Source organism: Electrophorus electricus, chromosome 8 (assembly GCF_013358815.1).
Source record: "Electrophorus electricus isolate fEleEle1 chromosome 8, fEleEle1.pri, whole genome shotgun sequence".
NCBI lineage: Eukaryota > Metazoa > Chordata > Actinopteri > Gymnotiformes > Gymnotidae > Electrophorus > Electrophorus electricus.
The window spans coordinates 18,382,367-18,395,995 of NC_049542.1; the positions used below are offsets into that span (position 1 = coordinate 18,382,367).

General features: G+C 40.0%; 1 protein-coding gene across 1 annotated transcript; it reads right to left on the reverse strand.

Annotated features, from left to right (window-relative positions):
• Window positions 1-2,411: 2,411 nt before the first annotated feature.
• Window positions 2,412-13,597, reverse strand: fbxl2 (F-box and leucine-rich repeat protein 2). The gene is made up of 14 exons (XM_027026128.2): window positions 13,309-13,597; window positions 12,594-12,655; window positions 12,428-12,482; window positions 12,243-12,317; window positions 11,871-11,965; window positions 11,322-11,486; window positions 7,141-7,267; window positions 6,958-7,032; window positions 6,197-6,327; window positions 6,013-6,073; window positions 5,797-5,841; window positions 5,499-5,555; window positions 5,084-5,296; window positions 2,412-4,315 (listed from the first exon to the last, which is right to left on the reverse strand). Exons 1-14 carry the CDS (start codon window positions 13,336-13,338, stop codon window positions 4,208-4,210), a joined length of 1,299 nt encoding a protein of 432 aa, XP_026881929.1. The 5' UTR covers window positions 13,339-13,597; the 3' UTR covers window positions 2,412-4,207.
• Window positions 13,598-13,629: the final 32 nt, after the last annotated feature.

The following is a 13,629-nucleotide window of genomic DNA, read 5'->3' on the forward strand; positions in this document are numbered from 1 at the left end:
TTATACAAAATCTCTTCATATCCTTCAGAGTCTATGCTCTTCAATTCTGGAATCTTTTCTTTAGCTCACGCCACAGTTTTCAAATGGGCTTTAGATCAGGCCACTGGGACAGGCACTGCCAAAGCTTGATTCTGTGGACCTGTGAATGATTTTTTTGTGTGGATTTGGAAGAATGCATTCGGTCATTGCCCTGCTGGAAGATCCAACCACGACTCAGTCTTGCCAAAGAAGCAGTGAACCACTGCTGTTGTCCAACTGTTGCCCATGAATAAACTTTTGCTTCTCAAACTATCCTTATGTGTGGATGCAAAAAGCATTTTTGACCACTTTCAAACTGGTCACCATTGTTCCAGTTGTGTGAAACTTCTTAAATATTGTTCTAAGCAGAGGTGGGTATTTTCTGTTTTGTTTTGTTTTTTTAAATTGTTTGTTTGCTTGTTTTTGCCTTAATTATTTTGTTTTCTCTCACCTTCCCCCTATTAAAAGATTACTAAGAGTGTTAGGCATGTGTGTCACTACGGATTTTTGCCATAGTGAAAAAGAAAGTGATGGATGACAAAGGATAGGTTTATTATCTTTATTATTATAATGATGTATCACAACATTGTTGATATCTTTAGCATCGAGAGCCTTACCACTCATCTGCCACTTCTCATTGGGCTTAAACAACCAGGAGGATGTTGTGTAGATCTCCTTTCTGAATGGCCCTCCCTGATTGTTTATTCAGAACATGCATTAAATACAATCTGATACATCTAATTGATTGAAAACACAAACACATTTACATAAAACATCAAAACAACCTTTTTCTACGGTTACTATAAACCAGGAAAGGATTGATAGAGAGCATTTATGTATTCTCTTATTTTTCTGTTCTAATTTGGTCTGCTTTACCTGTGACATATTGTTAGAGATAATTCCTTCTACTATACTCTATCTACTTTAGTTCAGTGTGCATCTTTTAAGTGATAACAATAAATAAGTATGTGAGGGATTATTCAACTATTCTCCTTAAAATGTAAATCTGGGTTTGGCACCCCTTAAGAATTAATAGCAACATTTAGGAAATTATTAGGTTAATTACCTTTCTCTAATGTCAAGTTCATGTGTGTGAGTTGAAAGTAAAGCAAAAGAAACCATCCACTAAACTCTATAAATACTACTTTAAAAGGAGTCACACAGCCACATCCCTTCAGCCCAGACTATATAAAGGTCTTCAACACTAACCTGCTAGCAGATCACACTAAAAAAGTAGAGAGCAAAGTGTTAGACAGGTCACTTAAACAGTTCCTCCAATATCATTGTTATAATCTAATGCTTCTGGCAGAGCTGGAGCCATGTTATGTGAACAATGTGGAGTTCACAGCTGGTAATAGCCTTTCTGCCCCTAACTTGGGTGAAGTTTTCTCCGGATCCACATGTCTGAACTAGGATGAAACATGATCTTTCATACATTTTTTTACATGAAGAAAATTTCCATACAGGAGCTTCATAAACTAGAAGCTGGTCCTTTCTCAATCTGAGAGAAATGAGAATTATTTAGACAAAGTAATATGCTGCCTTCAGTAACAGTTTCCAAGGTAACACTAATCCTGTAAATTCTGCCAACCTGCCTCTTTTGTATAGACAGCCTCTCGGTGTATATGAAAGGAAAGCAAGATGGTGCCTATATTAAGCTGATGAACGTATTTCTCAGAAAAAAGGAAAGTGACTGATGAGTCACCTCTAGTGACACATAGAAGAGACATGGACCATACTGTACATTTACATTATTGTGCCTGTTGTGCACAAACTGTGACTGGCTGAGAGGAAGTATACTAGGGACCTGTTAAGAATAGCAAGCCTGGTTATCTGGTTGTTGTGTAAAGAAAGGTGAAAACTGGTCTCCTTCACATGGTCAGGGTTGTAGAACCCTCCTCTTCTGAATAACAGCTGCCTCCACCTAAGGTGTGGGGTGCTAAAGCCAATAATGCTACAGTAGCATCTATGATCAGTGCAATTTGAGTTTTGAAAACTTGTACCTAATTATTCAAGTGACTGTACTTCTTTATTGTAAAGAAACCCATTTTGGTAGGGAAATGCTTTCTGCTGTGAAAAGAGCTTTGGCCTCTTATGGAGGTTATGCCTTCTACAGCATATGAGGACATCTTAACATATTTTCAGTAAGGCGCTTGTGTAGAATGGTAAATGTGTCCTGATTTGTGTGACGACAAAACTGTAAAAACATTGTGAAAATAGACTAACAGGTGAGAGTTGCTCGTGGATGGAAGTGGACAAGCAGACACTGCAGGAGGTGCTACAACTAAAACACAAGAAAATGACCGAATAGAAAACAGGCATGACTTTGGGTTCTGTATTAAAACATGGAAAACAAAGTTTCAAGTCCAGTGCAAGCCATAAACAACACTGAATGTGACACACTGCTCATATCTTTTATTTAAAGAAATGTCACAGTTACACCAGAACACGAGGACAAATCAGGTAACTTTTTTTTTTTCCCCAACTTGGTCAAAAATATGAAAGCGAGAGGGGGTTGTCCTTACGTTGCTGTGAAGTTCAAATTCATTATTTTAACCTTCAGTTCTCAACATGGGTGCAAGGCTTGGTTGCAGTGTATGGTTCTTTACCTGTAAATTATATTATTTTTTATTGTGATGGTCTCCAATGCTAAAACTCAATGAACCAATGGTAGACCCAGATCTGAAGTATGACATTGCAGCCCTGAGTCTTTTCTCTCTGAAACCAAATTTCCTACTCTCTACACCATTGCAAAATCAAAGGCACTCACACTCTAAGGACATCTTCATTGATTAGGCAATTCATTCAACAGTTGTCTGGATTAGTAAAATGAGGTCCAGTGTGCAAAGATTTGTTTTCAATGCTCAAAACCACATAACATTGTATGTAGATTTGTGCACACTAGAAAATAAGCATTAAAAGACACTGCACTGGCATAAAAGCACACCCTCCATGTTGAACTTTTTTGACAAATTGCACACTGGGCCCTGTCTTCTATCAGCTAAGTAAATATGCAGTAGCTGGCAGCAGATATATTTAAGTGGGTATATGGGTATAGAAGCAGGTCTATTGTAAAAGAATACTTTATTACACCATTTCCAAGAAAATGTCTGAATATGGAGTGCTGCGAATCCTCAAATATAGAACACAAAATCAGGGCCTTGAAGATATGCAATATTGCACTTAGAACATAAAATCCATGTTTCTATATCTGATATTAAATTCCCTCAGTAAATATAATTCTTCTAAATATGAAGTGTCACATCACTCCTAAGAATCCTTCACTTACACTGATACAGCCCAATCAGCTAAATGAACCCTATTCTTCTAACATAAGCTCTCTATTTCTTTATCTCTGTGCCCCCCCCCAATCCCCCCACCCCCACAACTCACACCAACCCTGGGGCACTCTGACAATTGCCTAAGTTCATTAAAATTACACTCTCCCCACCCCCTCTCAAAATAATGGTGAGCACTGACAGAAAATAAGAACCATTTTACTCCAGTTTAAATACATTCCTTGGTTGTAGTGTTATATTTTTTCCCACCATAATTAAACAAACATTCTCATACACACACGCAAACTCCATTAGAAGTCCAACAGAATTCATGACTTCCCACTCTCCGCGCTGAAGCAGTTACAGACGATGGGAGGAGCCTCCAGCACCCTCCCATGGCTAACACAGGAGTCTCACATCTTGCTCCCCTTTGCTCATTCAATTAATCTACTGGTTCCCTCAGGAGGGAATGCATTTTTAATGGTGATAGAGGAACAAGAAGTAAACACTGTCTGGTTGTCATGAAGCCCTGGGAGTCATCGCACACAGGCAAGCTTCTTTAGTCAGTAGATCCATGTCATACAGCATTAAGTACTTTCTTATAGTTTTCTATAGATCCAAATATGAAATATTTTACATGGTGGCTCTTCCACTTTCTTCTTGTATATCCGACAGTTCACATCATATGTAGTAATTATATTTCATGTTGAGTTGTATTTTGCAATTGCAACTTGTATGACTTGTGTAGCTCAGACCTGCTGCCAGGCAAATACTCAGTGAACAAACCATGCTTCCCACAGCCACACCCATGTGCAGAGTTGAGCAGTGGGGTCCAGTAGGACCAGGGTAGGGTTTGGAGGTTGACTGACAGCTCGACTCTCCATGGCGTTCCTCAGAAACCCCACCCTCTGTCAGAGTATGACGCAGCAGCGACAAAGACGCTGGCCTCCCCCATGCACTGAGGGAGGAGGTGTGACTGGGGCAAAGTAGGCGTGGACCTTAATCTCAGGGAGGTGGGCCTAGAGAAGAGGCAAAAGCATTCAGAAGCATCACTACCTGACATATTATGTTAATCACATGAATGATACAATTCAGAATGATGAGTACCAGCATGAAAACCATCTCTGACCCCATTTACACTTGCTCAGTTAATGTGTCTTGTATTGGGATTGTATGCAGATAATATTTTAACCACATGCATGTACACTACATAGTCAAATGCAGGTAGCTTAATATGACTAGCTATCTTGAACTCTGACTACTATTTAGTGCAAAAACATGTAAATCCTTTCATACCACCTGGTAGCCAAATTCCTGCATTATTTTTCTTGTTACTGTGCAACATGAATAACATTATAGCTGTTTATAAAACGAACTATATACAGTGTTATTAATTTACCCTAAGGAAAACACCAACTTGAGGTGTTTCCTTAATGGTTACTTTGTTTGATGTGAAATGAGGTGAAGGATTTTGGTTCCAGAAGATGCTTTAAACATTTTTACATCTTAAACACACCTCCTTAAGCGGCCTGAACCTTCAGATTTACGTCCAACTTAAATGCATCTTGGGTGTGTTTACTCTTACATTTGATATTCACATATAACAAGCCACATAAAACAACCAAGACACAAAACAAACAGGAGTAAACGGGTCTCATTTCAACATGCCAAGTCTCCACAAAAATGCTGGCACATTTCAATGGTTCAGCTAAGCATGAGTATAATTTAACTTAATGTGCTGAACAGGCGCAGTATGTTGTTTAGCCAGGAAGTAGGTGATGGCTGACCCGGATGCGTTTGATACCGGCGCGAGTGACCTGCTGGCAGTCATAGAGCTCGATGCGCTCGAGACGCTGGCAGCTCTTCAGGTGTTCCAGTGTGACGTCCGTGATGAGGGGGCAGTTATCCAGCTCCACCACCTGCAGGCGCTCCTGACCGGACACACTGCTGCTCAGGTGCCGAATCCCATCGTCTGTTATCAGCTCACAGTGCGAGAGGGTCTGGAACACACAGGCACATGTGCAAATGTGTGAAAAAAGGGTGAAAACGCCTGTATGGTAAAAAGCACTATACAAGACTAAACTGAACTGAACAGAGAAGAGGTAAATAAGAGAGCAATAACTCATCATAGGAACCCTTGAGATATACTGATATATCTCTCTAGCACGCACATACACACATGCACATGTAGCAGGCACTCACCAGAGCCTGAAGCCGAGGGCAGTGAATTGACAGCTGAACCAATGTGTTATCAGTCACCTGAAATATCAAACACATACACAGCACAAAAGGTTATTACCATCCTGTAGAAAAAGAAATTACCATGGAAATAAATGTATTTCTTAGATATATTCATAACTGTAGGAACTGGTAACCGATATATTATCGCTACATACCATTTCATACCTGAGGACTCTTAACGAAGCCAGTACTAACACTATCAGACAACAGGCAAGGCAATATGTGACTGCTTTATCTGCAAGGGGTGTGTGTAGCTTACCAAAATACATTCCTCTAAATCCATCTTCTCCAAATCATGACAATTCTGAAAAAAGGAAAATGTCAAGAATAGATGGAAGATGGAGATGGAAGAGAATGTCTTCTTGCATTTCCCATTTTTCACTCAGGCTTTAAGGTGCTGTTTAGGAATGTGCTGTCAGAGCCGTGCGTGTGTGTGTGTGTGTGTGTGCATGCGTGTATGCGTGCAGACACTCACCCTTGCCAAAACAGTGAAACCAGCATCTGTCACATGAGAGCAGCGAGCAGCTTCCAGGATCCTAACAAATTTAAAAATGCATATCAAAGGGTGTGTTTGCGTGTGCCCACATGTGAGAATGAGTGTGTGCGTGCGCCCACATATGCAAGAACGGGTATGTGCCCGCATGTTGTTTTAAGCTTACTTTAGTTGCTGGCAGTTGAGGCCGAGTGCAGTGAGAGAGGCATCTGTGATGTTACTGCAGCCAGACACACACACCATCTGCAGCTTGTGACAGCCTCGACACAAGCTCACAAATCCCTCGTCTGTTATCTGCTACAGGACACAAACTAACCATATCAATATCTCTGCCATTAGCTCTAGCATGTTTTCTTTAAATTAAAGCCCCCCGTATTTATAATCAAAGTAGAAACACTGCCATATCAAACCTTATAGCAGTGGCTCACTCTCATGAGTTACTGTCTTCCAGTCTGGCTCATGCATTGTTTTTAAGCATCTCTATATGTATTAAAGCAAACCCTCCTAACAGCCTAATGCTATAGGGATGGTGATTTTGGACAAGTCAGCACTGTGCTCTAAGGGCAGTCAAGCCTCACCCACCTCTGAAATGTATGTGCAGGCTTTGCCATACCACATTGTGATGATTTGAAATAGGGAATAAATACAAATACAAACCCCAAAACATGGACAAAAGGACATAATAGAGGCAGTGGCCCTCCACTTTGGATTTGTATGTGCTCCTGTGGAATGGGGCTGATTTACACTGCACGTTTAGATGGAAACATGATCACAATCGCAAAGCATGGCCTGACTAATGTACATTTGGTGTCCAAGAGCAAAAGCTAATTTTAGACTGAATCCTCTATACTCAGCCTGTGATATAATAAAGTAATTTTCTTTATATTGGTACAGTGGTCCCCCACTATTGCCACATTCATGTCTTACTGTGCAGGACTGCATGTTGATTGTCACAAGCTCTGGGCAATGCTTCTGAAGGTGCTTCAGTGCAGGATCATCGAGCTGAAAAACACACACATTGCTCACAGATGCACACAAGCTATGCTACTCCCAAAAATATGAAGATGAGGGAGATTTTTCAGGGGTGTGTGTTTGTGCACATGCGCAGACCTGTGTGCAGCCCCGAAGGAACAGTGCTCTGAGGCCACAGCAGCCACGGCTGATCGCCTCGATGCCATCACGTGTGATCTGATCACACCAGGACAGGTTGAGATTCTCCAACATCCGACAGCCCTCGCTGAAATACAAAGTAATGGGCACTAAAGGCAGCCACACAACACCAACACACGCACACCCATATTCAATCTAAAGACATATGAGGCCGATCTACAACAGATTAACAGTGATAGCTATGTAAAACCTACAGCTATATTTAACAAAACCCTAAATAAACCAGATTTTCATTATCAGAAGAAAGCTTCTCACACAGAACCTAATGTGAAGTACTGCAATGGTTTGGATGGAAAGACCTTTAGTACATTTGAATCAGTTTAACAGGCTTACATGAAAAGGGCATATGGTTTCTTATATTTATTATTTAAAATGTTATTGAAAACATAATTTGACAGTTGTGGCAGTAGTAGAAACGTTATACAGAGATATTTGTGATGGATAATGAAGGAAAAATAAGTGTTTGCATTTACAATACTTATGGTATTAGCTAAGGAACAGTATATTTATTTTGAAATATAAAATTAGTACAAGTCATTCCTTAAAAATATTTGGATAATTACTGTTTTATGTTTTTCAAAAAACAGCTACTTAATTATCCTTATATTTTATAATATCCTTTATAACATTGTTTTGCAGGAGGACTTTCAGAAAGTACTGTATACTATGACTGCCAAGTAATTAAAGGTTCAATTTCAGTCAATAAATCCTTTCACTAGGAGACATTTTAGTGGTTCTACTACTCCTAACTATGACTAATTTGGCCTTCAGAACATCATGCATGTTAGATGTTGGATGTGCTGCTCAGGACCTTTGTACCATGAGAAGATTAAGATATTGTGCAATTGGTATACATTGGACAGTTGGGCAGTTTTGTCTTGCTGTGAAAAGCCTTTCCACCTCATTCAAGTACATCCAAGAGAGATACATGCACTGTGCAGACCAGGGTATCAGTGGACACTCACTGTCCTGTACCTCAAACTATTTTGTCACAATGCACGCTTTATGCTGTGGGGCAGCATTATGCTGGTAGCATCAAAGTGTCAATCATCTGTAGCCACCAAGAGGGTCACTCACAGTATTCAGTTACACCAGCCTATCCTTCTGACATCACACCAGACGCCCTCACGGACACAGGGTGCTTGCACTCAATTCTGATTGTTCCATCAGCACAATGCAAAAGAAACCTGGACTTGTCCAACCATGCAAGCTTTTTATTGCCATCCTTAACAGTCAAATTATGAAGCGCCTTTGTCCACCGGAGACAAGCATCTGATAACCAATGCATTCTGAGATGAAATTCCACACACCATTGTTGAATTTAGATGGGATTTGTCTGCTTGTGGCTTGGCCGTTTGCTTGTACAAGTCTCTTGCCATTCTTCTTTGACCTCTCTTATCCACAATCTATATTTGTCCACACAAGGGCCTATCACAATATTTTTGCTTTTCACACCATTTTGGCTACAGCACTGAAATGGTTGTGTGTGAAAAGACAGGACAACAGCTGACTGAGGTGCTAATGCTGGCACACCAAGTAACAACCATCACGCCACGTTCATAGTCATCAAGGTAATTTATTTTGCCCTTTCCAATGTGTAACTGAACACTGACTGATGCTTTATAACCTGGCCTGCCTGATTTATACCACATACCTTAGTCATGTACAAACTGTGTTGGTGGGAGGTTTACTTAAACTTCAGTGTATACTATACAGTTTGAGATCAATGAGAAACACTGCATTATCAAAATATTATGTAAAGAAAATGTGTCTTGTTTAACCTATAAGAAATTCAATTCTGGTTTTAATGCTGAAGTCATTCTGTGATTTTTTTTTTTTTTAATTTAACCATGATTATGTGACATACACAACTTACCCACACCATGAAGCTGGGTTTTGAACAGTCTGCGCTTCACAAGCTCAACACTGTGTCTAGTTCACCATATCAACAAGTTCAATCATGTTCTTAATTACAAGCACATTTATTATTGCTTATTACAAGCACATTTACAGCTATTATGTTTATCTGAGTTCTTTATAACAGGATCCCTGTGCATTGGCTTTGTGAGATTGCTGTTGTGTTGATGGTTATAGATTTTCCCATCATTACCTTGTCTGCCAGTGTTGAGGAAGAACCCAAATAAAGCTTATCTGCTCTCACAGACTATATTTCTCTGTCAACTTTAAAAGAAATCACTAATCATAATACACTTTGCCGTATTGGTAAATTTTATTGAAATCGTGGTCATTTACCATGTAGTTGGTTTATTCAATTAGACAGCTTATCTTGATAAAGACTAACTCTTAGACATGACTGCTCTTTGTAGTGCTAACGTTCCTAGCCTGTTAGCCATGTTCCCTTAACCTTAAATCCTGATCAGCTAACTTTGCCTTTAGCACTCTCATGAGGCAGACAAACTTATTTCAAAATTTTAGTATTGTAAGTTCACTAGTTCATAACTCAAGCAGAATTCTTAATGTTTATAAACAAAACTTCAACATTATGTTAAATTACAAAATCTCTTAGCTGGTGTCTTATACAACATATGTCATTCTTGTTGTCCTGGCTGACATTTCTGTTGAATCACATTATGACTGAAGCACTTTGGTTGGTCACTTATAATAATAATTGTAATAATAATCTAATAATTGTTATTGTTGTCACTTATATCATCACTGGCCAAATGGTTTGTAAAAATGTATGAAAGGAAGCACCTTGGGGCTCTCCACAGGCTGTATAAAATTGTATTTCCCAACTCACACCACCCTTTATTTCTGACCAATACATACCAAACCTATCTTAACTGAAATCTATTGTTTATTAGCATTCCTATTAGATACAAATTGCATTTTAAATTAAAAGGTATTCAAATTAGAATTAATTTGGTGTTTCGGCTACATTACTGAGCTATTTATTGAGCCATTTGTTATCATTCCCTATAATAAAATTAAACTCATGTGTCTAGTATCTATATTTTGGAAATCTCTGCATATGGTATTGCTGAACCATTAGGAGTATACATAAGTAACACAACTCATAAAGCCACTGCAGTCACTGCCCCAGGTATCCACAAAGTTTAACACTGGGAGTTAATGATTGTGCTCCAGCTTCTGCTTAGGCTAAACATTGACCTATGTTAGGCTACAATGAGTCATGTTAGACCTCTCAGAAAGGCAGACTGGTATTGGAAATCCAGATTCATAATTTTATTTTTTTTTTTTAAATCAAAAACACCTTTCAGCCATTTAATCTAGACAAATGCACACATTTGAAAACACAGGCAAAATACTATAATGCATCCTCGAAATTCCTCCATTTTCTGATGAAAATCTTATATACAACCTATGGAGTAATGGCGTTATCTTTAAATAGCATGGCAGAGATTATACCATGGTTGGGATGGCATGCTATGAACTTTGAAAATTCCTAGTAAAGTAGGAGGAGCTGGCAGCAAGCTGTCAGGAGATTTGCTCTAGCAAATGGTGAGTTTGTAAATAACCCAAATTATCAAAATCACTTCATAACCAGAGCCACAAAAAAACAAAAAAAAACAAAAACAAAACAAAAAAACACATAATGACCATAGCATATTAGCATAAAGAACTTCAAAAAGAACAGTAATCTCAACTAAAAATTAGGGATGAGCATTTGAAATAACATTTCTGTTCATATATCTGTCCTTTTATAAATACTGATGATGGATGCACCAAAAGAAGAATAAATATATGTTAATCAATTACTAGTAATTAAGTATCAACTACTATTACTATCACCCTATTTATTCAGTTATCTATGTATTCACACACACACACACACACACACACACACACACACACACACACACAGTGTTCTAAAAGATACACATTAACACCTATAAACAAGCTATAAACAAGGCCACATTCACCAACATGACCACAGATGACTACAGCACTTCTTTCCCCACTAAACAAAGGATAAATGACAAGAAGTGTCCATAGCAACGCTTACGCATTCAACATGACTTCATCCACAAGTGAGGTTCAACACAAACACTCTGAGCTTGTAAATAACCCCCACCTTGGCCCCATTTTGCCTGGGTGCGCCCACTCCCCCCAATAAACACTGAACCGCTGGCATTCACCTTAAGGCCTTGAGTGCATGATTGGTGATGGACACGCAGGAAGTCAGATCAAGGTGGCGGAGTTTGGAGCAGAACTTGCTCAGGCTGATGCAGGTGGAATCTGTGATCTTAGTGCAGCCATTCAGATTCAGCTGCTCTATGTTACGACAGTTCTGAGCAAATGTCCTGTTAACAATAACAAAAATCTATTGATCACCACAAACATCAATAACATAAATAACCTAGCGATACCGATAATCAGGCTGGAAGGTCCTAAATTAACTCACATGACACCTACACATCCCCAAGGCCATAAAGATGGCCTCTATATTAAAATATCTTTGACAATTTAGTCAAATCGTAATTATTAACACGGGTGTACTACAGCATCTGCCCTTCATGGTTAAATGATCAATTTGAAGCATTTTATCTAAACAAAATACATTTAGCACTGTGTAAAAGGGATACATGATTAACATGCTCATGAACATAAAAATGAGTAGTCATTAGCTGTGAGATGTCAGCATTTATGTTTTAAGAGTTAAATCAAGCAATGTGAGGAAAGCTCACTTCATGGAGGCATCACCCACACTGAGACAGCCTCTTAGACTCAGCTGCCTCAGGAAACCTCCACATCTCTTTGAAATGTTCTCCACCACACGGCCCTGAGAGTGAGAGAGAGAGAGAGAGAGAATATCACGGATGATGTCACAGTCTATGGATTCAGTAACAAAGCTTACCGACCCAGTACTAATCCTATATACACACAGACCATTCCTGGCATAGAAACACACAAATATCTAAAGTACAATGGAGTGTGCAAAGCCTATTCACGTACAACACATACCATCTGTTATAGACAAACATACAACCACAAACATGAACACAATGTCCTTATCATAACAGTTATATTAAACAGAGAAATGTATAGCCATCATTTACCTCAATATCTGTCTGAAAGTTGAAGAGATCAATCTTCTGCCAGTTGCTTCCATCTAATGCTAAAACATTCCATGCCTTTTCAAGTTTTCAGATGGCAGGAAAAAAGACAACAGGATCTTGTCAAACTCCTATTTCTAGATTACGCCATTTCAATATAATGAGGCATACTATCAGACAGGACATACCTTGGACACCTGGGCACACCTACAGAGCGTAACCACATCTAAGTAGGAGAAAATCCTGAACAAGACAAAGGCAAAGAAACATAAATGCACTAAACAGATTATATCCTAAACTGACATCCGCAAATCCCCCAGACAGCACTGTTGATTATGCAGGATGGTGTCTTACCTAAGAAGAAGCTCTTTGGGAAGCTTTTTGTTGATTGGGGCCTCATCACTGTTTGATAACATCTGGGGAATAACAAGAGACCCACATTTACCAACTTGTCACAATAAACTGTTTTTTTTTAAAACACATTTTAACTGCGACCTCCTCTGCATACCTTCCACTGCTGGATTACAATTTGTGCCTCTACTGTATGCAGACAGACAGATACAAGAAAAAGGAAGTGTCAGCAGCAAGACCTACACGAGCGGTGCTGCTCATCTGATGTATTGTGCTTTGTGTTCTTCCTAACCACGCGCATTCAGGGCACGTAACCATATTAGCTATATCTAAACTCCAGGTAGCACAAGACGATTCCAACGCTAAACGGATTCTGGCCCTCTACTGACACGGTCAACTCTTTGGACAGGATTACCCTTGACGAACAAATGCAATACAATGGCACGTCAAAAGAGTCGCTCATGGACATATACGCGCAGACAAACGCACACAAACACACGGCCGCGCGCACACACACACACACACACACACACACACACACAAGCGCGCGCGCACACACACACACACACACACACACACACACACACACACACACACACACACACAAGCGTGCGCGCACACACACTGGTCGGTCAGCTGCCACCGCCCGTGTTCGTTTCTTCCGAGCACACTGAAAGTTACGTGTCCCCGTGCCCTCAGATCACTCGCTTTTAATTACCTCAAATCTGCCCTTGGTGATGCCGTTCATCTCCGCTGCGGTGTCAATAGTAAAGACAGTCTGGGGCGAGCGCTGCGCACGGAGACGTTTAGTCGGTATGCTGGCGTTACTGTTAAAACTACCGCAAGACGGAGGCAGACGAGTCCGTGTAGCCTAGAAGCCGTTCGTGTCTTGGTTGGTAACCGGAGGAATCCGGGGCTGTTCGCCGTCCGTGCGCTCTGCCGTGAACCATCACACAGTCAAAATAACAATAACATGGACGAAGTAGACTGCTGCTGCTCTGACCTCACTTCCGCTTCCCAAGCGACTGCTCTGACTATA

Bases quoted from the DNA above. Each gene is read 5' to 3' on its own strand.
- fbxl2 (XM_027026128.2), bottom strand. From the start codon at position 13,338: ATGAACGGCATCACCAAGGGCAGATTTGAG. The intron at 6,328-6,957 runs GTAAGACATGAA...TGTGTCCTGTAG, and splicing joins TCAACATGCAGTCCTGCACA to CAGATAACAGACGAGGGATT. The intron at 4,316-5,083 runs GTCAGCCATCAC...CCTCTTCTCTAG, and splicing joins CCGGTATCAAACGCATCCGG to GCCCACCTCCCTGAGATTAA.